Below are 27,510 nucleotides of genomic sequence, written 5' to 3'. Positions count from 1 at the left end.
TATTTGAGGTCTTTTGTGGTTCCATATGTATTTCAGGTTTTTTTTTCTAGTTGAAAGAAAAATGCTATTGGATTTTCATATGGATTGCATTAAATATGTAGATTGCTTTGGGTAGTAGAGACATTTTAACAATAGTCATTCTTCCAACCCATGAGCATGGAATGTTTTTGCATTTCCTTGTGTCATCTTCAATTTCTTTCATTGGTGTTTTATAGTTTTGAAAGTATAGGTCTTTCACCTCTTTGGTTAGGTTTACTCCTAGCTATCTAATTTTGGTACAATTATAAATAGGATTTTTTAAAATTTCTCTTTCTGCCTCTTCATTATTAGTATATAAAAATAATAACAGATTTCTGCACATTGATTTTACATTTTGCAACTTCACTGAATTCATTTATAAGTTCTAGCAGGTATTTGGTGGAGTCTTTCAGGTTTTCTATATAGAGTATCATGTTATCTAAAAATAGGGAAAGTTTAACTTCTTCCTTATCTATTTGGAAGCCTTTTATTTCTTTTTGTTGTTTAACTGCTGTAGCTAGGGAATCAGTAATATGTTGAATAAAAGTGTGAAAGAGCACATCTTTATTTTGTTACTGACCTTAGGAAGAAAGCTCTCAGTTTCTTCCCAGTGAGTATGATGTTGACTGTGGGTTTTTCAAATGTGGCTTCTATTATGCTGAAATATATTTCCTCTAAACCTACTTTGTTGAAGGCTTTTATCATGACTAGATGTTGTACTTCGTCAAACACTTTTTCTGCATCTATTGAAATGATCATATGTCTTATTGATCCTTTGTATTACTGATGTGATATATGATGTTGACTGATTTTTGAATATAGAACCACCCTTGCTTTCTGGGAATAAATCCGACTTGATTGTGGTAAATGATTTCTAAAACATTGTTGGATTTGCTTTGCTGATATTTTGTTGAGTATTTTTGCATGTATGTTCATCCGGAATATATTTTTAAAATATTTTACTTATTTATTCATGAGAGACACATAGAGAGAGAGGCAGAGACACAGGCAGAGAGAAAAGCAGGCTTCACGCGGGGAGCCCAAGACAGGACCCCATCCCAGGACTCCAGGATCACACCCTGGGCCGAGGGCAGATGCTCAACCACTGAGTCACCCAGGCGCCCCATGTTCATCAGGAATATTGATTGACCTGTAGTTCTCTCTTTCTCCCTTCTCTCTCTCTGTCTCATCTGGCTAAAGGTTTATCAATTTTGTTGATCTTTTCAAAGAACTAGCTCCTGGTTTCACTGATCTGTTCTACTGATTTTTTTTTAGTTTCTATACCATCTATTTCTGCTTTCATCTTTATTATTTCCTTACTTCTGCTGGTTTTGGATTTTGTTTGTTCTTTCTTGTCTAGTTATAAAGGAAATGTTCAATTTTCAATGTTTGTGGATCTTGCTCCTGGGCTCCCAGGGAAGCTATACTTTTATCATGGTCAGAATGACTTCACCAAACTTCAAAGTGTGGGCTCTATATCTGTGCTGAGCACAGACTGTACATCTACTTTGTAGCAAATAACAAAAAAGAAACATTTCAAACTAAAGATAAGAGTAAAAATTTTCTTAGTTCCATTTCCATAGCTCTGAAACCTGCAACCTTGCATATACTAAAAGCATAAGATAACATTTGTAACCTTCTGAAATGTCCTTCATCATGATGATTTGTGACTTAATGTAACAAAAAGCTATATATACCCCTGTATTAAATACTCCTTTTCTGGAGCACTTTCTTCCATATTAAGACTGTGTATTCTGGGCTGCTGTCCTCACTTGAGCTTGAATAACTTTCTATCTTTTTTTTTAAGAAATTCTAAGTTTTTTTTTCTTCCAAGCTTTTATTTAAATTCCAGTTAGTTAACATACTGTGTAATATTAGCTTCATGAATAGGACTCAGGAATTCATCACTTAAATACAACACCCAGTGCTCATCACAAGTGCCCTCCTTAATACCCATCACCCACTTAACACATTCCATCACCCACTTCTCCTCCACCAACCCTCAGTTTGTCCTCTATAGTTAAAAGAATCAACTTTATATTTTGCCTCTCTCTTTTCCCCTCTCTGTTCATCTGTTTTGTTCCTTAAATTCCACATATAGGTGAAATCATATGGTATTTGTCTTTATCTGACTAATTATTTCACATAGAATAATACTCTCTAGCTCCATCCATGTCATTGCAAATGGCAAGATTTCATTCTTTCTTATGGCTGAGTTACCTATCTATCTATCTATCTATCTATCTATCTATCTATCATCTATCATCTATCTATCTATCATCATCTCACTTATTTATCCATTCATCAGTCAATGGATATTTAGGCTCTTTCCATAATTTGGCTAGTAGTGATAATGCTGCTATAAACATCAGGGACATGTATCTATCTTAATTAGTATTAATGTAAACTTTGGGAAAATACCTAGTAGTACAACTGCTGGATCCTGGGGTAGTTCTATTTTTAACATTTTGAGGAATTTCCATACTGTTTTCCAGAGTGGCTACACCAGTTTGCATTCCCACCAACAGTATAAGTTTCCCTGTTTCTACACCCTTGATAACATCTGTTGTATCTTATGTTTACTTTTAGCTATTCTGGAAGGTGTAAGGTGATATCTCGTAGTTTTGATTTATACCTCCCTGATGATGGGAGATGATGAACATCTCTTATCTGCTAGCCATCTGTATGTATTCTTTGTTTTCTTTTTAATTTTTATTTATTTATGATAATCACAGAGAGAGAGAGAGAGAGAGAGAGAGAGAGAGAGGCAGAGACACAGGCAGAGGGAGAAGCAGGCTCCATGCACCGGGAGCCCGATGTGGGATTCGATCACGGGTCTCCAGGATCGCGCCCTGGGCCAAAGGCAGGCACCAAACCGCTGCGCCACCCAGGGATCCCTGTATGTATTCTTTGGAAAAATGTCTATTAATGTCATCTGCCAATTTTTAACTGGATTAATTTTTTTAGGTATTGAGTTTGATAAGTTCTTTCTAGTTCTTTATAGATTTTTATAAGTTCTTTATAGATAAGATCTTTCATATCAGATCTGTTATTTACAAATATCTTCTCCTATTCCAAAGGTTGCCTTTTAGTTTTGTTGATTGTTTCATTCACTGTTCAGAAGATTTTTATCTTGATAAGGTTTCAAGAGTTCATTTTTGCCTTGGTACCCTTGCCTCCAGAGATGAGTATAGTAACAAGTTGCTTTGGCCAATGACAGAGGTTGCTGCCTGATTGTTTCCTTTCTCACATTTAGGCCTTTCATCCATTTTGAATTAACTTTAGTGTACGGTGTGAGAAAGTAGTCCAGTTTCATTCTACTGCATGTTGCTGTCCATTAACATATTAGAAATGGGTAGGAAATATCAGAAAGGGAGACAGAACATAAAGACTCCTAACTCTGGGAAATGAACTAGAGGTGGTGGGAGGGAGGAGGGCGGGGGGTGGGGGTGAATGGGTGACGGGCACTGAGGGGGGCACTTGACGGGATGAGCACTGGGTGTTATTCTGTATGTTGGCAAATTGAACACCAATAAAAAATAAATTTATTATTAAAAAAATATTAAAATGAAAAGTCATATAATCATTTCAGTAGATACACAAGCATTTGAAAAAAATCATATATGATAAAAAACCACCAGTAAATTATGATTAGAAAGAAATGTTCCCAATATGATAAGGGCCAACTATGAAAATCCTAAAGCTAATATCATTCTCAAGGCTGAAATATGGAATGCTTGCCCCTAAGATCAAGTACAGAACAAAAGATGCTTGCTTTTTACCATTTGACTAGTGCAATAAGACATGAAAAGGAAAGAGAAGGCATATAGATTGTATATGAAGAAATAAAAACTAATGTAGCATTGTGTGTCAACGATTCTTAAAAATTAAAAAAAACAAGCAAAGTGGAGAAATAAACTGTTCAGAAATAACATATGATTATAAGTATATAGAATCCTAAGGAATCTACAAAAAATATTATAACCAATTATTAAATTCAGTAATGTGTCAGGATTCAACATCAATACACAAGAATCAATTGTATTTAGCTATCACAGCAACAAACTATAGGAAATTGAAATAAAAATACATTTATAGTAGCAGCAAAAAAACCCACCTAGAAATAATTTTTTAAAAATAACGGCAATATTTATACAATGAAGACTAGAAATAATGCTAGAAGAAATTGTAGAAAACTTAGATATTTGGTCATAGAGCTGAAAGTCTATAAATTTTCCCAAAATTGGTCTACAGATTTAATTCTATCCTAATCAAAATGGCAGCAGTGTTTTTTTGTTTTTTTTTCCTTGTTTGTTTTTTGGTAGAACTTAACAAGCTGATTCCCCCCACCCCAGTTTTACTGAGAAAAAAATGGACATACATCACTGTAATAGTTTAAGGTATACACCATGATGGTTTGATTTATATATGTTGTGAAATGACTCTGTAATAGGATAACATCCATCATCTCCTATAGTTACAATAAAGATAAGAGAACAAGGTGCCTAGGTGGCTCAGTCGGTTAAGTGTCTGACTCTTGACCTCAGCTCAGATCTCGATCTCAGGCTCATGTGTTCAAGTCCCACATCAGGCTCCACAATGTGGAGCCTACTTAAAAAAAAAAAAAGAAGAGAAAATATTACAACCTTTGATGGGATGAATTTCTATAGAAATACAAATCACGTATAATAGCCAAAATTATTTTGAATTAGAATGAATTTGGAGCACTTAAACTACCTGCTTTCAAGACTTGCTATGAAGCTACATTAATCAAGGCAACATGAGAAAAAAATTTTTTTTTACCTATGTATGGTGATAGATGCTAGCTGGCCTTATTGTGATCATATTTTTCGTAATCATTTTGCAATATATGCAAATATCAAATCATTATGTTGTACACCTGAAACTAATGTTATATGTCAATTATATCTCAATAAAAAATAGCAACAAGAAATAACAGTATGGTATTTGAATATGAATACCCACATATGTCACTGGAACACAATAATGTCCCTAAAAATAAACACCCACATATATGATTGACTTTTGATCAACGTGTCCAAGTAATTCAATGTAGGAGCTAAGTTTTTTCATAAGTGGTGCTGGAACAACTAGATATACGTCTGAAAACAAATTAACAAATAAAGTAATTTTTATATATGGTACAAAATAAGAGCCAAATTTACCTGAAAATAAAATCATAGACCTATATAGTAAACAAAACTACACAATTTCTATAAGAAAACAGGATAAAATCTGGTGACCTTGGGTTAGGCAAAATTTTCTTAAATAAGACCCAAAACACATGAACCATTAAAGAAAAAAATGATAAATTGAATTTTAACAAAATTAAAAGTTTATGCTATTCAAAACAGTGTTAAGAAAATTAAAGGCTAAGCCACAAACTGGGAGAAAAATCTTTGCAAATCACATATCTGACCAATAACTTAGGAATGACAAATTAAAAATTTCTCAAAACTGAACAATAAGAAAATAAACAACCTACTTAGAAGTGGAAAAAAGACATGAACAGATATTTCACCAAAGATTTTATACAGATGGGAATTAAGTACATGAAAAAATGCTCAACATTATTGGCCATTAGGGAAATACAAATTAAAATTACAAGGAAATACCACTACATACCTATTAGAATGGCAAAAAACAAAAACAAAAACAAAGAAACAAACAAACTACCATGAAACTATTACCATGTAGTAATACCCCAGATGCAAACAACCTAGTAAACAACCCAGATATCTTGGAATGCACTAGTGAATGGGTGATATATTCATAAAATGGAATATTACTAAGTAATAAAAAAGAACCAACTACTGATACATAGAACACCATGGATGATATCAAAGGCATTCTGTTAAGTAAAAGAAGCTAAATACAAAGACTATTACTATATTATTCCATTTATATGACACTGCAGAAAAAGTAAAATTATGGTAAAATTATTATGGCCCTCAGTATTTAGCAAGGGCCAGGAGTGAAAGCAGGGATCGGCTTCAGAGGGAGAATAAGAAAGCCTATTGAAATGATAGAAATATTATGTATCTTGATTATATGGTAGTTATACAACTATATACATTTGTTAAAATTCATCAAATTATAAACTAAAAATTGGTCAATCTTACTGTATGTAAATTACACCTAAACAAAGCTGAGAAAAATGACATTGTAGAACTGAATAAGAAAAGGGTAAACCATCAAATTTTTTAAAAAGGCAAAATAACATGTAAAAAAAATGATAATGTACCATGATTAGGTAGGCTTTATTCCAGCAATATAATGCTCATTTAACATAAAAAAATTAATGCAAATTTTCAGCTTTAATAGATTAAGGGGTAAAAAAGCATGTGATCATTTCAACAGATCAATGGTACTTTTTGTCCCCCAGGGGACATTTGATATTGTCTGGAGACATTTTTGGTTGTCACAATTCAGTGGTGTTGGGGTACTACAGGCCTTCAGTGGGTAGAGTACATGAATGCTGTTAAACACACTATCATGCACAAGGCAGAGAACCACTATTCTATATTCTACTTTCCCAATAATTATTGTTTATGATATCAATACATATTGCTATAAGTTACATACATCTAGTCTATTATTTGTTACTATAACTACATATATCTAGTCTGTTGCTTCTTGCAACACAATACCCCATAGTAAGCATACTCTATATGTTTCTTATTCATCCTCTGGTGGTAAATACCTAAATTGCTTCTAATTGCACTCCACCACAAACAAGATTACTATGCAATTAACAGCCTTGCAAATGTTCCCTCATGAACCTCTGTATGGAAACACTATGTCATACATATGTTTAGCTTTGATAAATATCACCCAGGTGCTTTCTGAAATGGCTGAACCGTTTTAAACACTGTGCAGAAAAAGCTAATTAATTAGGCCTAAGACTACTATTCTTAGAAAGACCTGCTTGGAAGGTTGGTTGTTAGCTGGTATCTTTGAACTTGGATCTCAGGAGGGTTCTTACCATTCCCTGACAAGACTGGTTCACTGTGTCTACACAGTTTGTATACACAATGTGATTTATGCTGAACACCTGCTTCCCTTCCGGGAGTCTGGAACTTTGGTATATTCTAGGCAGAGCATGCCTACATGAACAGTCCCCCATAAAAAAACTTGGTTACTAATTCCCTAATGAGTTTCTCTGATAGAAAACATTTCACATGTGTTGTTACAACTCATTGTAAGGGGAATTGAATGTATCCTATGTGACTTCACTGGGAGAGGTGTCTTGGAAGCTTATCACTAGTTTCCTTCAGACTTTTCACCATGTGTCTTTTCCTTTTGCTGATTTTGCTTTGCATCCTTTAGCTATAATAAATCATAACCATGAGTATGACTATATGCTGATTCCTGTGAGTCCTTCTAGGTAATCACCTAATATAAGAGTGGTCTTAGGGACAGTCCCCCAACAAATATCCCTTAGGGGGAATTTGCAAAAAGATTTACTTCTGGGCAGCCCGGTGGCTCAGTGGTTTAGCGACGCCTTCAGCCTAGGGTATGATCCTGGAGACCCAGGATTGAGTCCCACGTCGGAATCCCTGCATGGAGCCTGTTTCTCCCTCTGCCTGTGTCTGTGCCTCTCTCACTGTGTGTGTCTTTCATGAATAAATAAATAAAACCTTTTAAAAAAAGATTTACTCCTAAGTTGCACCTTTTCTGTGTCATTTGAATTTCGTACCATGAGCACATATTACCTTTACATACTTTATACAAAGGAGGAGAAGAGTTGTCAGAACAACTAACTCATCTGGGAATGAGACCCAAAAGATAGAGAACCACAGAAGTGTACAATGAAACCTTCTTGTATTCCAGATAAGGAAGCACAAAGAAGGTAAGGGATTTACCCAAAATTACCTAAACAATCATTACAGACACAGGACTCAAATCCTTGCTTGGCTGTTTCCTAGTGTTCCTTCCTCTAGGTCACAAGGTCCCTTTTCCTACATTTGTCACTTCCTCTACCTTATTGCTCTCTTCTAAATACCTTGAAGGGGCCTACTTTAATGCTGACTACATTTCTTAGATTCTTAGATTTTCCATGCAGTGAATATGTTCAGAGCCTTTTGCAAAACAATGGTTCCTAGAGAAACTGAACCTAACAGGTACAGAAAAAAGAAAATGAAGAAAACCCTACTGGTAGCTTTCTTGAAGGAGTGAAAAAAGGGAAGACAATGGTAAAGAGTCCTAGGCCAAATCACAGTACCCTTCCTAATTTCTCATACCTTGGCAAGGAGGTTTCATCAGGGTTATAGGAATCTATTCCTCCACCACAGGACAAAAAACTGGGCGGGACCAGACAGTTCAAACACTCCTTCCATTTTTTTTTCCTAACTCCTCTCAAAACCCTTCCCAAGGGGGAAGATGCTTACGTGCTCCAGGAAGCAGGGTCCTATCTCACTGAGGTGGGGATCATCATTGTTGTACTGTTTTTCCAGGTCTCTTACGAAGCCCATCTGAAACCTATAGATGTCTTCAATGTTTCCAAAGATCACCTTCAGTTGCTCATCACTGAACATGTCCCTTCTCTTCCGGCATTGCTTCAGGTAGCCCTGCATACAAAGGTAAAGTCCAGGATGAGGATGTTCCTGACTCCATGAGGGCTTTATCATTTATTAAGCCCTAAGAAAGTTCATTAATATTTTATGAAATAGGAAATAATCATTTCTATTTTTCATATAAGAAAATTAAGGTTGAGAGAAGTAAGTCACTCTACCAGTGAGTAATTAGGAAAGCTGGATCATAAGCAAAGTTCTTGAGATGCAGAATCCAGAGTATAAAGCTTTCCCCAGCATTCTCTGTGAAAAAGAACGCAAAAGTCATAGGGCCCTTTCTCAGAAGCTGATTAAGCACAAGCATTTTTACTCCTTTTAGTCAATATTTATTTAGCTGGATCCATTCACAATCTCAAAAGTTCCCATTTCTTATAGGACCAATCCAAAATGTATTAATAACATTGACAACAATTTGGAAACAAGCCAAGTCAGGAAAAATTCCCAAAAGGGAATATGAATTAATGAAGCCTAAAAATTCCTTAAAGACAATGTCTTAACCATATAAGATAGCTGACTGCAAAGACCATTTGGATAAGCTTGGCCAACAAGTCCACAAATGCCCAGGCATGGTGTTTTTAACATAGTAAGTGCTCAGGACACATTCATGAATAAACAGATGAATTAATACAGCTAGTCACTGATGAAAGAGTAGAATCAATGAAAGATATTCTTGATCTGATATGAGACTACTAAGATTATATAACCAGACTCAGGGCACACTGTAAGTCAGGGAAAGAAGAAAGGAAAGGAAGGGAAGGAAGGAAATAAAAAAAGGGAAGGGAGGGAAAGAAAGGAAGGAAGGAAAGAAGAAAGAAAGAGAAAAGAGGAGAAAGAGACAGATAGAAAGAGAAAAAGAGAGAGAAAGAGAGAGAGACAGAAAGACCAGCCATCATCATTCCATTCTGAACCAACTGATATAAATTTTTAATGGCCACCGTATTCATTAGAAATCATTAGCACATGACAATATTCTTGGTAAGACTAAATTATGGTTGTTTGCTTTCATCTAAAAGTGAAATATAATTTTTGTAACACCTTAAGTGTTGAGGCCTTAATAAGGAACATTGTAGTGATGGGTTAACAACTGTCTATTCCTCCACTTGGTCTCCTCTTAATATAACTTCCAATGGAACCATTACTCTAGGCATCCTCATCCCTTGCTTCAAAGCCATTTATCAACACCTAGCAAAATCTCACTTCTCACCCTCCAATTCAGCCATCAAATACTAAGTGTCTTTCAACAATGTGTAAATTAATAGTCTGTGCCTGCATTGGCATTTAACTAATGACTACTGTTTTCTTTGATTGACATGCTCAAGATGTCCTATATTCATTCATATCCAATTCCTGACCAGGAAGAAGATGCCTTCTATTTCCAGAATACCCTAAATGATACTCCCTTTACTATAGTAGCTCCCCAAACTCTGCCTCCCTAGAAAGCATTCTTTGACTAAGGATAGAAGAATAAACTCCCTGCCTAATATGTAACTCCCAGGGTTTCCATGCTTCTGTCTCCATACTCCATCTCTCTTTCTCTCTCTCACCCTATCACCTTTAGAAGTGTATCAGCTATAGTGGAGAAGGGAACATATAATCTAGCAGGAACATTTCCATCTTGACACTAGGCGAAGAGAGATAGATTTCCTAATCCCACTCCCAATTTTCCTCCCTAAGATAAGCCTGTGAGCACAGCTGGAAAAAAATTGGTAACAATGTCACATCAGCACGTCATTTCTGGATAAGTAGTAGGTATTGGTTGCTAACCACATTGGAAGACATAAGAAGCCAGGCTGGAGAGCTCATTCAATCCCTGAGAAGTAAGTTAAAAAAATACTTAGTTTTGTTCACTGCTCCTATTTGAGAGATCTCAGGGAAATAACAAATTAGCATCACATCCCCAAAATATAGGAGGGATGTTAGAACTCAGCATTGCTATGGAATATAACAGAAATGAAGAAGAAAGAAAAGAGTGGGTTCTGGTAAAGAAAGAACTGATAGAGATGTCAGTGCAGCTTCTTAATTCCCTAAATATGCTGTTTATTGCCATTATCAAGAACATCATTTTCTTTCTCTTAGAGTATATGTATTGTAGCAAGGGAATATGAGCGATATATGAGGAGAAATGTAACTGTCCATAGGACGGGGAGACCCTACAGTATTCTGTCAACTGTTTTTCTTAAAAGCTAATTTAATAGCTTTAAATATGATTAGAAGTCTCCCAACAGTGTTGGGAAAATTGGACACATGCAGAAGAAAGAAACTGGACCACTTTCTTATACCAGACACAAAAATAAATTCAAAATGGATGAAAGAATGGTGCTGGGAAAATTGGACATCCACAAGCAGAAGAATGAAAGTAGACCATTCTCTTACATCATACACAAAGAGAAACTAAAAATGGATGAAAGATATAAATGTGAGACAAGATTCCATCAAAATCCTAGAGAAGAACACAGGCAACACCCTTTTTGAACGTGGCCACAGTAACTTCTTGCAAGATACATCTATGATGGCAAGGGAAACAAAAGGAAAAATGAATTATTGGGACTTCATCAAGATAAGAAGCTTCTGCACAGCAAAAGAAACAGTCAACAAAACTAAAAGACAACCTACAGAATGGGAGAAGATAATTGCAAAGGAACTATCAAATAAAGGGCGAGTATCCAAGATCTATAAAGAACTTATTAAACTCAACAGCAAAGAAACAAGCAATCCAACCATGAACTGTGCAAAAGACATGAACAGAAATTTCACACAGGAAGACATAGACATGGCCAACAAGCACATGAGAAAATGCTCCACATCATGGCCATCAGGGAACTACAAATCAAAACCACAATGAGATACCACCTCACACCAGTGATAATGGGGAAAATTAACAAGGCAGGAAACCACAAATGTTGGAGAGGATGTGGAGAAAGGGGAACCCTCCTGCACTGTTGGTGGGAATGTGAACTGGTGCAGCCACTCTAGAAAACTGTGTGGAGGTTCCTCAAAGAGTTAAAAATAGATCTGCCCTAGGACCCAACAATTGCACTGCATGGGATTTACCCTAAAGATACAGATGCAGTGAAACACCGGGACACCTGCACCCCGATGTTTATAGCAGCCATGTCCACAATAGCCAAATTGTGGAAGGAGCCTTGGTGTCCATCGAAAGATGAATGGATAAAGAAGTTGTGGTCTATGTATACAATGGAATATTACTCAGCCATTAGAAATGACAAATACCCACCATTTGCTTTGACGTGGATGGAACTGGAGGTATTATGCTGAGTGAAATAAGTCAATCGGAGAAGGACAAACATTATATGGTCTCATTCATTTGGGGAATATAAAAATTAGTGAAAGGGAATAAAGGGAAAGGAGAGAAAATGAGTGAAAATATCAGTTAGGGTGACAAAACATGAGAGACACCTAACTCTGGGAAATGAACAAGGGTTAGTGGAAAGGGAGGTGGGCCGGGGGTTGGGGTGACTGGGTGATGAGCACTGAAGGGGGCACTTGGCAGGATGAGCACTGGGTGCTATGCTATATGTTGGCAAATTGAACTCCAATAAAAAAAAATTTTAAATGGATGAAAGACCTGAATGTGAGACAGGAATCCATCAAAATCCTAGAGGAGAACACAAGCAGCAATCTCTTTGACCTCAGTCACAGCAACACCTCGCTAGACATGTCTCCAGGGGCAAGGGAAACGAAAGCAAAAATGAACTATTGGGACTTCATCAAGATAAAATGCTTTTGCACAACAAAGGAAACAGTTAACAAAACTAAAAGTCAATGTGCAGAATGGGGGATGGTATTCACAGATGTTTTATCAGATTAAGGGCTAGTATCCAAAATGTATAAAGAACTTATGAAACTCAACACGCAAAAAAATTTTAAAAAATCCAGTCAAGAAAAGGGCAGAAGACATGAACAGATATTTCTCCAAAGAAAACCTGGCCAACAGACACATGAAAAAATATTCGACATCATTTAGCATCTGGGAAATACAAATCAAAACCACAATGAGACATCACCTCGCACCAGTCAGAATGGCTAAAATGAACAAGTCAAGAAACAACAGATGTTGGGGAGGGTTCAGAGAAAGAGGAATGCTCCTACACTGTTGGTGGGAGTGCAAACTGATGCAGCCACTCTGGAAAAAAATATGGAGCTTCTTCAAAAAGTTAAAAATAGAGCTACCTAGCAATTGTACTAGTAGGTATTTATTCAGAGTATGAATATATTGTTTCCAAGGGGCATATACATCTCAATGTTTATAGCAGCAATGTCCACAATAGCCAAAATACGGAAAGAGCCAGACGCCCATCAACAAATGAATGGCAAAGAAGATGTGGCAGATATTTACAGTGGAATATTATTTAGCCATCAAAAAGAATGAAATCTTGCCCTGTGCAATGATGTGAATGGATTTAGGGGCTATTATGCTAAGTGGAATAAGTCAGTCAAAAAAAACAAATACCATATAATTTCACTCATATGTGAAATTTAAGTAAAAAAACAGATGAATGTAGGTGAAGGGAAGGAAAAAGAAAATAAGATGAAAACAGAGAGGGAGGCAAACTTTTAGTGACTGTTACTTATGGGAAATAAACTGTAGGCTGATGGAGGAGAGGTGGGTAGAGAGATGTGGTAATTGGGTGGTGGGCATGAAAGAGGGCATTTGATGTGATGAGAACTGGGTGTTATGTGCAATTGGTTAATCACTGGATTCTATCTCTGAAACTAATAAAAAATGGCAGTGAATACATACCTACCAAAATTAATTTGCATGTAAATGGACTAAATGTTCCAATCAAAACATACATAGTGTCAGAATGGATTATAAAAATAAGACCTATATATATGTTGCCTACAAGAGACTCATTTTAGACCTAAGGATACCTGTAGATTGAAAGTGAGGGGACGGAGAAACATTTACCATACAAATGTATGCCAAAGGAAAGCCAGAATAGCAATAGTTTTACTGGACAGACTGAACTTTATTTTTTTTAATTTTTTTTCAGACTGAACTTTAAAACAAAGAATGTTAACAAGAGACAAAGAAGAACACCATATAAAATAAATGAGACAATCCAGAAGATACAATTGTAAATATTTATGCTTCCAACATGGGCAAACCCAAATAATATAAAACAATAACAAACACAAATGAACTAATTGATAATTATAAAATAATATTACGGGAGTTTAAATGCCCCATTCATAGCAATGGACAAATCTTCTAAGCAGAAAATCAACAAGGAATTGCCTTTGAATGATATACTGGAACAGATAGACTTAACAGATAGAATGAGAATATTCCATTCTAAAACAGCAGACTACACATTCTTTTCAGGTACCTATGGAATATTCTCTGGAAATCAAAGAAGAAATTAAAAAAAATACATGGAAACAAATGACAATGAAACCACAGTGGTCTAAAACCTTTGGAATGCAGAAAAAGTGGCCCTAAGAAGGAGGTATAGAGCAATACATGCCTACCTTAAGCAGAAAGAAAAATCTGAAATGAACAATGTAACCTTACATCTAAAGGAGCTAGAAAAGGGACAACAAATGAATCCTAAAGTCAACAGATAAAGGAAATAACAAAGGTTAGATCAGAAAATAATGATATAGATTCTTAAAACAATAGAACATATCAATGAAATCAGAAGCTGGTTCTTTGAAAAAATTAATAAAATTGATAAAACTCTAGCCAGACTCATCAGAAAGAAAAAGGACATGACTCAAATAAATAAAATCACAAATGAGAGAGGAGAAATAACAACCAACATCACAGAGATACAAACAAGTATAAGAGAATATTATGAAAAACTAAATGCCAACAAATCAGAAAACTTGGGGAAAGAAAGAATAAATTCCTGAAAACATATAAACTACCAAAACTGAAACATTGAGAAATAGAAAACCTGAACAGCCTAATAATATACAAAAAAAATTGAATCAGTATTAAAAATATCCCAAAGAACAAAAGCCCAAGATCAGATGGCTTCACAGGCAAAGCCTACTAAACATTTAAAGAGGACTTAAAAACTATACTTTTCAAACTATTCCAAAAAATATAAAAGGAAGGAAACTTCTATATTCATTTTATGAAGTCAGCATTACCCTGACAACAAAACTAGATAAAGATTCTACTAAAAAAGAGAACTGTAGGCCAATATCCCTGATGAACATGGACGCAAAATTCTTAACAAAACACTAGCAAACTAAATCCAACAATATATTTAAAAAGTTGATTCATTCAGCAGAATCAAGGGGGATTTATTCCTGGGTTGCAAGAGTGGTTCAATATTTGCAAATCAATCATATAATGATTACGTGTAATCATGTAATACATATATATATAATATAATTATACCACATTAATAAAAGAAAGGTCAAGATCATATGATCAATTCAATAGCTGCAGAGAAAGCATTTGACAAAGTACAACATCCATTCATGGTAAAATCCCTCAACAAAGTAAGAATAAAGAGAACATACCTCAACATAATAAAGTTCATATATGAAAAATCCACAGCTAAATTATCATCTCAATGGAGAAAAACTGAGAGCTTTCCCTCTACAGTCAGAAATAAGAGAGAGATGCCTACTCTCACCACTGTTATTATCATACTATTGGACATCCTAGACACAGAAATCAGACAACAAAAAGAAATAGCAGGCATCCAAATCAGCAAGGAAGAAGTCAAACTTTTAGTACTTGCAGATGACATGATACTCTAACAGAAAACCCTAAAAACTCTACCAAAAAATTACTAGAACTGATAGAGAAATTCAATAAAGTTGTAGAATATAAAATCAATGTACAGAAATCTGTTGCATTTATCTACACCAGTAATAAAGCACCAGAATGAGAAATGAAGGAATCAATCCCATTTACAATTACTTAAACCATAAGATACCTAGGATTAAACCTAACCAAAGAGGGGAAAGACTTGTACTCTGAAAACTATAAAACACTTGTGAAAGAAATTGAAGATGACACAAAGAAATGCAAAGACATTCCATGCTCACAAATTAGAAGAAAAAATTGTTAAAATGTCTTTATTACCTAAAGCAACTTACACGTATAATGCAATCCCTAACAATATACCATCAGCATTTTTCACAGAGCTAGAGCCAACAATCTTAAAATTTCTATGGAACCACAAAAGACCCTAAATAGCCAAAGCAATCTTGAAAAAGAAAAGCATCACAATTCCAGACTTCAGGTTATACTGCAAAGCAGTAATGATCAACACAGTATATTTCTAGCACAAAAATAAACAAATAGATCAATGGAACAGAACAGAAAACCTAGAAATGAACCTAAATGGTCAATTTATCTTCAACAAAGCAGGAAAGAATATTCAATCGGAAAGCCAATCTCTTTAACAAATGGTACTGAAAATCGGACAGCAACATGCAAAAGAATGAAACTGGACCACTTTCTTACACCATTTACAAAAATAAATTCAAAATGGATTAAAGTCTAAATGTGAGATCTGAAACCATCAAAATTCTAGAGGAGAACACAGGCAATAAATAACCTCTTTGACATTGGCCATTGCAACTTCTTCTAGATATGTCCCTTTTGAGAAAAAGGAAACAAAAGTAAAGATCAGCTGTTTGGACTTCCTCAAAATAACAAGATTCTGTACAGTGAAGGAAACAATCAACAAAACTAAAAGGCAACCTACAGAATGGGAGATGTTTGCAAATGACATATCTCATAAAGGGTTAGTATCCAAAATATATAAATAACTTATATTACCCAGCACCCAAAAAAATAAATAATTCAGCTTAAAAATGGGCAGAAGCTATGAATAGATATTTTTCTAAGACATCCAGATGGCCAACAGATTACATGAAAAGATGTTGAAAATCACTGACCACCACAGAAATACAAATTAAAACTGCAATGAGATATCACCTCACACCTATTAGAATGGTAAAACACAAGAAATAACAAGTGTTGGCAAGGATATGGAAAAAGGGAAACCCTCTTACAATGCTGCTGGGGATTCAAACTGGTGTTGCCACTGTGGAATACAGTATGGAGGTTCCTCAGAAAGTTAAAAATAGAACTACTCTACAATCCAGCAATTGCACTAGTAGGTATTTACCACGAAAAATACAAGAATACTAACTCAAAGGGATACATACACCCCTAGGTTTATAGAAGCATTATGAAAACAGTCCAAGTGTTCATCAACTGATAAATGCATAAAGATGTGCTATGCATATATACAATGGGAAATTACTCAGCCATAAAAGAATGAAATATTGCCATTTGCAACAATGTGAATAGAGCTAGAGAGTATTATGCTATGTGAAATATTCAGAGAAATACAAATACCATATGATTTCATTCATATGTGGAATTTAAGAAACCAACTGAAAAAAATGAGCAAAGGGGAAAAAAAAGAGGCAAACCAAGAAACAGATTTATAACTACACAGAACAAACTGATGGTTACCAGAAGAACAGTGGGTAGGGCAATGGGTTAAATATGTGGTGGGGATTAAGGAATGCACTTGTTCTGATGAGTACCAGGTGTTGTATGGAAGTGTTTATTCAATATATTGTACAACTGAAACTTAAATTATACTACATGTAAACTAGCTGGGATGTAAATAAAAACTTTCAAAAAACACTCTAGAAACTTGAAATAGTTCTAAATTAAATAACATTAAAGAGCAGAAAACAAATGGTATGTCACCATAATTATAACTCTGTAAATACATATACACATAGACAGATTTTAAGCAATTATAAAAAATGCAGACAGTTTTGTTATATTTGAATTATGACGGTCTGTTTTCCTATTTTTGAACTTCCTCTAATGTTTTTATGATTAAAAATGGGGGAAAAGGTCTTTGTGAGTAAATGTCAAGATTGTAATCTCAAGAAGTCTGCCTTGAGAACAATATTATCAAGGAAAGAGGGAAAATCCAATATTTTCTCAAAAGTCTCCAGCCCTAGTGTTTAAGATACATGACTTGCTTAAGGGACTACAAACATAAACTGACCTTATCAAGGAAATAGGACATAAGACTATGGGAGTAGTCAGAGAACCCCAAAATGTCATCTTTAGCCCCTACCCAACACAACTATCTAGGATTCTGAGAAAAGAATGGCCAGGAGAGATCACTAGTCCCTAGAGTCTTGCTTTTATTTTTCATCCTCTTCCTTTGGCTGACCTGGTGACTATATTACATTTTCCACAGCAGTGGTGAAAAAATGCTTGGCTTAGGAGTCAATCAGTACTTGTTTCTTCTCATTCACTCATTTTTTAGGGTATGTAAACTTAAGATGAGTTGGCAGTGGAATGTGACTGCCAAAAAACCTAATAACCAGTTTATGTTGGAGGGAAAAAAAAAACCAGACTGAGAGGATAGAATGAGAGAAATGATAGGAAGATGTTATACCAATGCAGGAAAGCAGCATTCAATCATGAGCCCTGTTTTCAGAAGAAACTGAAGGGGCACTTAGGTGGCTCAGCGAGTGGCTGAGTGTCTGCCTTCAGCTCAGGGTGTGAACCCGGAGACCTGGGATGGAGTCCCGCATCAGGCTCTCCACGGGGAGCCTGCTTCTCCCTCTGCCTATGTTTCTGCTTCTCTGTCTCTCATGAATAAATAAATAAAATCATTTAAAAAAGAAGAAACTGAAGAAAATAGTACAGAGTCAGAGAGGAATAAGCAGGATAGACAGGGGCCTGAGAAACACAAGGCAGAAGGAACAAAAGGGGGTCTGTGGTTGTTACTGTCAGTCATGCTTCTAATGCTATCAGATGCTACCCCACTGAATGGTAGGAAAGAATAGGGTGATATGGCAGTAGTGTGAACTGACTGAACAGAGGCAATATCTGGGAGCTTCACTTCTGCCTTCTAGGAGTAAAGTAGGCATGGGTGAGAAGGCAGACCACATATTAATTAAAAGGACTATGGGAGTTTATCAAATTAGTAACAATTGGTATAAATTAGTCCTGGAATTGCTATAGTAACAGTCAAGGAAGGTTGCCTGCCTATTTCACTCTGTTCTTAAATCCACAAGAGTTAATCTAAAAGGCTAGATCTAGTGCATTGAGCTAAAATTAGTGCCTTGATAATGGGATACAAACCACAGCCATTACCTCCAGGGAAGATCCCAAAGACTACAGGGAAGTAAAACGGACCAAAGAACCTCCAGGTTACCTAGGGTTTGGGAAGTCCTTTAGGGGAAGGCCTGTACAAATCTGGACCTCACTGTCTCTGTCTCTAAAATTAACAGAAAAGATTTCTGGGGCCCCTTTCAGCTCTGAATTTCCAGAGATTTCATACATTGTTTTGTGTGGAAGCCAGAGAGGACTGACGGGGGACTTGATAAACATGTTGAAAATAATTTTAAGAAAATTAGAGGATTATGATCATGGTTATTCTGTTTATGGCTGTATCCCAGAGTTTAACAGTACCTGGAATATAGCTGATGTCCAATAAATATATGTTGAATAACTGCAAAATGACTAGCTCTTTTCATCTAATGATGAAAAAAGCTAAATTAGAAGCAGAATGTTTATACTGGTAGGTTTTCTTTTCTTTTCTTTTTTTTCATTTTTTTGGGCCAGGGAATCCTTTCTTCAAATGAAATAAGACAATTAAAAAACAAGAGAGTAGCAGGAAGAAGATATTGCAACATGGAAAACTGACAAGGGATTAATAACTGGAATATATGAGGAAATACTGTAAGTCAGCAAAAAAATATATGTATATATACAATATTTTACAATATATATAAATACAGCAAGGTTAAGGACTAAACAGGGCTATATATATATATATATATATATATATATATATATATATATATATATATAAAACTATAGGAGAATGGGCAAAGGATAGGAACAGGGCCTGGGGTGTCCAGGTGATATCAGATGAATAGGGAGGGCATAGGGTATCCAGAAAACCCTGGGATGGTCACTTCAAGTTGCTAAGCTGCCATATCCCTATATCTTACTATGCTATACAAACATTACCATTTTACAATGTGTTATTTCCTATATGTACACAGATGAAGAGACAATTGAGAAGCATCAGGATAGGTAATTCACAGAAAGGAAAACCCAAATGAATAACCCCAGACTTAAGCATATTAAATGGAAATAACTTGAAGCTGTAGCATGTTAAACTCAATTAGACCTAAGGAAGAATTTTTTAAGGGTGTAGGATATGAGACACTAATACTAATGACTGAGGAAGACTAGTCCAGCTTCTCTGGAGGCATTTGAGAACATTTTATTTCACAGCTACGGGATGACTGAGATTATCTTCCTTAATAGAGACATTACTAGGCAACTTTACAAAGAATCTTAATATCTCCTTACTTTGCTGTCTCAGTTTCCCTGATTATACTATGAGTTCTAGGGACGACTGGGTGGTTCAGTGGCTGAGCATCTGCCTTCAGCTCAGGGCATGATCCCGGAGTCCCAGAGTCAAGTACCTCATAGGGCCCCCTGCAGGGAGCCTGCTTATCCCTCTGCCTATGTCTCTGCCTCTCTCTTTGTCTCTCATGGATAAATAAATAAAAAATTTTTAAAAATACTATGAGTTCTAAGGTTACCAGAGACAATACCACCAATCACTTTTCAAGGTGACCTGGAACTGAATCAAGGCTATTTTATCCCACTGTCTAGATTTAGAAAGAAAAATGTCATTTTTGCAAAGAACTCATTCAAAAGATCTTTTACCTTACAGGCCTCACTGAATGACTTTGATAAATAATACTTTATTTCCTATTTTCTCATTTGTCAAATGAAGGTCTCGTAACTTAAATGTTTGTAAAGTATTTTCTGTTCCCAGGAGAAAATATATATGTAATATATATGGTATTTATAATCTATAATATTATAATTACATTATAAATTATATTATATATATCGCATTTAATCATATATGCCACAAATATTACTATAGATTAGTGGATATATAAAAATAAATATATATGTATGTATAGTTTTTAATACATGTGACCCTTTTTTATACTGAATGCAGTGTCTCCCATTTCCTTCTGAAAAGCACAAGAGTGGAAAGTATTGGGAGGTCTCTCTTAATTTACAAAATGAGTAGATTACACCATGTGAACACATTCATGCCTGATGTTAACACACTCATGCCTGAGTAAGCAGAAAATGCAAAAGCACTTAGAGAGGGAGGCAAGATGGCAGAAGAGTAGGGGACCTCGTTTCATCTAGTCCCTTGAATTTAGCTAGATAACTATCAAATCATCCTGAATACCTATGAATTCAACCTGGGATGTAAGAAAAGAATGAATGGAATTAAACAAATAGAAAAGTGACCACTTTTTGCAAGGCAGGAAGAAGTGAAACTGGGGCTATATCAGAAGACATATGACAGAGGAGAGAGCCTGCATAGCCAGCTACTGTAAAGTGATAAGGTTTGGAATTCAAAATTGGAATCTTTAGAAATCTGTTCCAGTGAGAGACTACCTTGCCTGAAAGATGATCAGTGGTGAAGCAGGGCAGAATCCCAGTAGGGACAGTGGGGTCTCAAGATCCCCAGAGGCACAAAAACAACAGAGGTGCATGAGCCAACAGAGTTCCCCAGCACTAGATCAGGAAAACAGGTTTCTGACAGCATGCCTGGGAGGGGCCTCTCAGGTCTGTTTGCCATAAACTGCAAACCATGGCCCCATTGGGTAACTGCTCTCCATGTTGGGGCCCTGAAAAGGACTGGAACGAAGCAACCCTCTGCCTTTCCCCTGGAAGAGCAAAGTGGGTGCATGTATGATGCATGTTTGCATGGGCAAACACTTTCTGTGTCAGGGCTCAATAAAGGACAGAAACAGGGCTACCTTCTGCCTTTCTCTAGGAGGGGCAGAGTGGGTACGTGCAAGATCAGGCAAACACTCTCTGTGTCATGGCCCTATAAAGTACACAAATAGGCTACACTTAGCCTTCCCTCAGGGAGGATTTGTGTGGGCACACACCACAGGAGTCTGCAGAATTTAGCACACACCTGACTTTTAACTCCAGGACTGGAGATCTGGGTGTGGCCATTTGTATTTTCACCCTCTAAAGAGGCATTGAAAGCCTTCAGGGAACAAAAGTCACACAGAGCAACCAGTTTACATTGAGCATGGCTCTCTGACAAGGGGCAGTGCAATTAAACCCAGGCAAGGACACCTGTGAATCAGCATAGCAGGCCCCTCCCCTGAAGGCAGCTGGAAAACAGGTGAACAGCAAGGTTAAGGACTAAAGAGGACTGTAAAACTCTAGCACTAGGGGAAAATAGTATATAGAATTTGAGTTTTTTTCTTATGATTTGTTTATCTTTCAGTATAAATTTTCCATTTCTTTTTCTTTATTCCACTTTTAACTAGTTTATCAACTTTTGTTTTTAAGCCTTTTTAAAAAAACTTTCATTGTTTCTATTTACATTTTATAGATATATGCTTCATTTTGGCTTCCTTTTGTTGTATTAAATTATATATATATATATATATATATATATATATATATATATATATATATATATATATCTTTTGCCTTCTTTACAATTTTGGTATTTAGTATCCTCTAAGACACAGACCAAAACACATTCAGGAGCAAATGGATCACACTATTTTGTCCACCTGGGAGATTATGTTCTCTCCTCCTTCCATTCTTCTCTAGGAAAAATGACTAAAAGGAGGAATTCACAACAAAAGGAAGAACCAGAGGTAATACTCTCTGCCACAGATCTGAATGATATGGATAGAAACAAGATGTCACAGCTGGAGTTCCAGATAACAATAATAAAGTTACTACCTAGGCTTGAAAAAAGCCTAAAAGACACTACAGAATCTATTAGTGCAGAAATGAAATATAATCAGGCCAATATTAAACACACTCTGAGATGCAGTCTAAATTGGATGTTCTAAAAGCTAGGATAAATAAGGCAGAAGAAAGTGACAGTGAAATAGAAGACAAGCTGATGGGAAGGAAGGAAGCTAAGCAAAAGAGAGAAAAACAAGTAATGGATAATGAGAGGAGGCTTTGAGAAATCAATGACGCCATAAAACAAAACAATATTAAGAATTATCAGGGTCCTCGATGGGGAAGAAAGAGAGAGAAAGGGACAAAGGTATATTTGAGCAAATCATAGCTAAAAACTTCCCTAATCCAGAGAAGGGAAGAAGCATTCGTGTATAAGAAGTAGAGAGGATCCCTCCCCAAATCAATAAAAATATATCAATATATCAATACCACAACATATAATAGTGAAGATTGCAAATTTCAGAGGTAAACAAAATCCTGAAAGCAGGTCAAGACAAGAGGTGCTTAATCGACAGAAGTAAGAACATTAGACTGGCAACAAACCCATCCAGAGAGACCTGGCAGGCCAGAAAGGGCTGGCATGATTTGCAGCCAAGAATACTTTATCCAGCAAGGCTGTCATTCAGAATGGAAGGAGAGATAAAGAGGTTCCAGGAAAGACAGAAACTGAAAGAATATGTGACCACCAAGCCAGCCCTGTAAGAAAGATGTAAGAAAGATTAAGAGGGATCCTGTAAGTAAAGAGATGCCCAAAGGTAACATAAACCAGAAAGAAACAGAGACAATCTGTAGGAAGAGGGACTTTACAGGTGTTACAATGTAACTAAACTCATATCTTTCAATAGTTACCTTGAATGAAAATGGGTTAAATGCTCCAATATAAAGATATAGGGTATCATTGTATAAAAATGAAAGACCCATCCAAATGCTGTCTACAAGAGACTCATTTTAGACCTAAAGACACCTCCAGATTGAAAGTGAGAGGGTGGAGAACAATTTATCATGCTAATGAACCTCAAAAGAAAGTGGTGGTAGAAATCCTCATATCAGACAAATTATATTTTGAACTGAAGACTGTAGTAAGGGATGAAGAGGGAAACTGAATCATACTTAAAGGGTCTCTCCAACAAGAATATCTGGTAACTCTAAGTATTTATGCTTCTAACTTGGGAGCAGCCAATTATAAAAACCAATTAATAACCAAATTAAAGAAACACAGATAATAATACAATAATAGTAGGGGAATTTAACACCCCACTCATAGCAATGGACAGATAATCTAAGCAGAATATCAATAAACAAACAGGGATTTAAGTGACATACTGGACCAGAAGGACTTCAAAGATATATACAGAACATTCCATCCTAAAGCAACAGAATACATTCTTCACAAGTGCACAAGGAACATTCTCCAGAATAGATGACATACAGGGTCACAAATCAAGTCTCAACTGGTACCAAATGATTGGTATTATTCCCTGCATATTTTCGGACCACAATCCTTTGAAACTTGAACTCAATCACCAGAGGAAAGTTGAAAAGAAAGCTAACACGTGGAGGTTAAATAGAATGAATGGGTCAACCAGGAAATTAAAGAAGAATTTTAAATATTTCATGGAAACAAATGAAAATAAAAACAAAACTTTTCAAGACCTTTGGGATATAGCAAAGGTGATACTAAGAGGGAAGTACATTGCAATACAAGACATTCTAAAAAATTAGAAAAATCTCAATTACACTAGCTAACTTTTTTAGATTTTTTTATTGGAGTTCAATTTGTCAACATATAGCATAACACCCAGTGCTCATCCCGTCAAGTGCCCCCCTCAATGCCCGTCACCCAGTCACCCCAACCCCCTGCCCACCTCCCATTCCACTATCCCTTGTTTGTTTCCCAGAGTTAGGTGTCTCTCATGGTCTATCACCTTCACTGATATTTTCACTCATTTTCTCTCCTTTCCCCTATAATCCCTTTTACTATTTTTTATATTCCCCAAATGAGTGAGACCATATAATGTTTGTCCTTCTCCAATTGACTTATTTCACTCAGCATAATATCCTCCAGTTCCATCCTTATACCTAAAGGAACTGGAGAAAGAAAAGCAAATAAAGCCTAACACAAGGAGGAGAAGAAAAATAATAAAGGTTATTTATTATTAGCTTAGAGCAGAAAGGAATGTAATAGAAACCACAGTAAAACAAATCAAGGAAACTAGGACCTGGTTCTTTGAAAGAATTAAAAAGATTGAAAAATCCCTAGCCAGATTCATAATAAAGAAAAGAAAAAGGACCCAAATAAATAAAATCGTGAATGAAAGAGGAGAGATCACAACCAACCCCAAGGAAATACAAACAATTTTAAGAACATATTATGAGCAACTATAATGCCAACAAATTAGGCAACCTGGAAGAAATCTATGCATTCCTAGAAACTTATAAACCACCAAAACTGAAACCGAAAAAAAAAGAGAAAATTTTATCAGACTCATAAGAATCAAGGAAACTGAAGCAGTAACCAAAACCCTCCCTCCCTCCCCCAAAAAAACAAGAGTCCAAGCTCAGATGGCTTCCCAGGGGAATTCTACCAACTATTTAAAAACAAATAAAACCTATTCTGAAGCTGCTTCAAAAAATAGAAAAGGAAGGAAACTTTCCAAAATAATTCTATAAGGCCAACATTACGTTGATCCCAAAACCAGACAAAGATTCCATCAAAAAGGAGAATTACAGACCTATATTCCTGATGAACATGAATGCAAAAATTGTCACCAAGATACTAGCCAATAGGCTCCAACAGTATCTTAAAGGATTATTCACCACAACCAAGTGGGACTTATTCCTGGGCTGCAAGGGTGGTTCAACACTCACAAATCATCCAAGATGATACAGCACACTAATAAACGAAAGGACAAGAACCATAAGATCCTCTCAATTGATGCAGAGAAAACATTTGACAAATGACTGCATCCTTTCTTGATTAAACCTCTCCACAGTATAGGAATAGAGGGAACATATCTCAACATCATAAAAGCCATATAAGAAAGACCCACAATGAATATCATCATCAATGGGGAAAAATTGAGAGCCTTGCTCCTAAGGTCAGGAACATGAGAGGGATGTCCACTCTCACCACTGTTGTTCATCATGGTACTGGAAGTCCTAGCCTCAGCAATCAGACAACAAAAAGAAATAAAAGGCATTCGGGGATCCCTGGGTGGCACAGTGGTTTGGCTGCCTTTGGCCCAGGGCGCGATCCTGGAGACCTGGGATTGAATCCCACATCGGGCTCCTGGTGCATGGAGCCTGCTTCTCCCTCTGCCTGTGTCTCTGCCTCTCTCTCTCTCTCTCTCTCTCTCTCTCTCTCTCCCTGTGACTATCATAAATAAATAAAAATTAAAAAAAAAGAAATAAAAGGCATTCAATAGGCAAAGAAGTCAAACTCTTACTGTTGGCAGATGACATGATACTTTATGGGGAAAATCCAAAATACTCTACCGCTAAATTGTGAGAACTCATACAGGAATTCAACAAACTGGCAGGATATAAAATCAATGCACAGAGGCCAGTTGCATTTCTATACACTAACAAGGAGACAGAAGAAAGAGAATTTAAGGAATCGAACACATTTGTAATTGCACCAAAACCCACACGATACCTGGGAATAAATTTAACCAAAGAGGCAAAGGATCCATACTCTAAAAACTACAGAACACTTATGAAAGAAATTGAGGAAGGCACAGTGAAATGGAAAAATAATCCATCATGGATTGGAAGAATAAATATTGTTGAAATGTCTATGCTACCCAAAGCAATCTATACATTCAATGCAATCCTTATCAAAATACTATCAACATTTTCACAGAGCTGGAAAAAATAATCCAAAAATTTGTATGAAACCAGAGAAGACCCTGAATAACCAAAGTAATGCTGAAAAAAGAAAACCAACGCTGGTGGGATCATGATGCCAGACTTCAAGCTATATTAAAAGCTATAATCATAAAAACAGTATGGTACTGACACAAAAACAGACACTCAGATCAATGGAACAGAATAGAGAACCCAGAAATGGGCCCTTAACTATATTGGTCAACAAATATTGAAAAATCAGGAAACAATAACCAATGATAAAAAGACAGTCTTCTCAACAAATGGTGTTGGGAAGATGAACAGCCACATGCAGAAGAATGAAACTGGACCATTCTCATACACCATATAGAAAGATAAACTCAAAATGGAAGAAAGACATAAATGTGAGACAGGACTTCACGAAACTCCTAGAGGAGAACACAGGCAACAACCTCTTCAAACTCAGCCACAGCAACCTCTTACTAGACACACCTAAAAATACAAGGCAAACAAAAGCAAAAATTAACTATTGGGATTTCATCAAGATAAAAAGCTTCAGCACAGCAAAGGAATCAGTCAACAAAACTAAAAGGCACCCTACAGAATGGGAGAAGATATTTGCAAGTGACGTATCAGATAAAGGGCTAATATCCAAGATCTATAAAGGGCTTATTAAACTCAACACCAATAAACCAAATAATCCAATCACAAAATGGGTAGAAGACATGGACAAAACTTTCTCCATAGAAGACATACAAATGGGCAACAGACACATGAAAAAATGCTCCACATCACTTGGCATCAGGGAAATGCAAATCAAAACAACAATGAGATACCACCTTATAACAGAATGGCTAAAATTAACAACGAAGGAAACAACAAATGCTGGCAAGGATGCAGAGGAAGGAGAACAGTCTTACACTACTGGTAGGAATGCAATCTTGTACAGCTACTTTGGAAAACGGTATGTAGGTTCCTCAAGAAGTTAAAAATAGAGCTACCCTATGACCCACCAATTATACACTACAGGGAATTTACCCCAAAGATACAAATATAATGATCCAAAGGGGCACCTGTACCCCAATGTTCATAGCAGCAATACACACACACACATGTATATATAAAATGAAACATTACGCAGTTATCAGAATGTCATTTATATTGATGTGGGTGGAATTGGGGGATATTATGCTAAGTGAAATAAATCAGTCAGAGAAAAACAATTATCATATGGATTTA

The 27,510-nt window shown here is 36.1% G+C and overlaps 1 protein-coding gene across 8 annotated transcripts in view; it reads right to left on the bottom strand.

Moving 5' to 3' along the window:
- Window positions 1-27,510, bottom strand: part of ARHGEF9 (Cdc42 guanine nucleotide exchange factor 9) — a 208,458-nt gene that overhangs the window by 62,446 nt on the left and 118,502 nt on the right. For all 8 annotated transcript variants that reach the window (XM_055338832.1, XM_055338827.1, XM_055338831.1 and 5 more), the window contains one exon: window positions 8,430-8,609. In XM_055338832.1, coding sequence (XP_055194807.1) covers window positions 8,430-8,609 — 180 coding nt within the window. The remainder of the gene's footprint in view (window positions 1-8,429; window positions 8,610-27,510) is intronic.

The sequence above is a fragment of the Nyctereutes procyonoides genome, unplaced genomic scaffold, assembly GCF_905146905.1.
Source record: "Nyctereutes procyonoides isolate TBG_1078 unplaced genomic scaffold, NYPRO_anot_genome, whole genome shotgun sequence".
Lineage (NCBI taxonomy): Eukaryota > Metazoa > Chordata > Mammalia > Carnivora > Canidae > Nyctereutes > Nyctereutes procyonoides.
The sequence above is the reverse complement of the archived record's forward strand: the minus strand, read 5'-3'. Positions and strand labels throughout refer to the sequence as shown.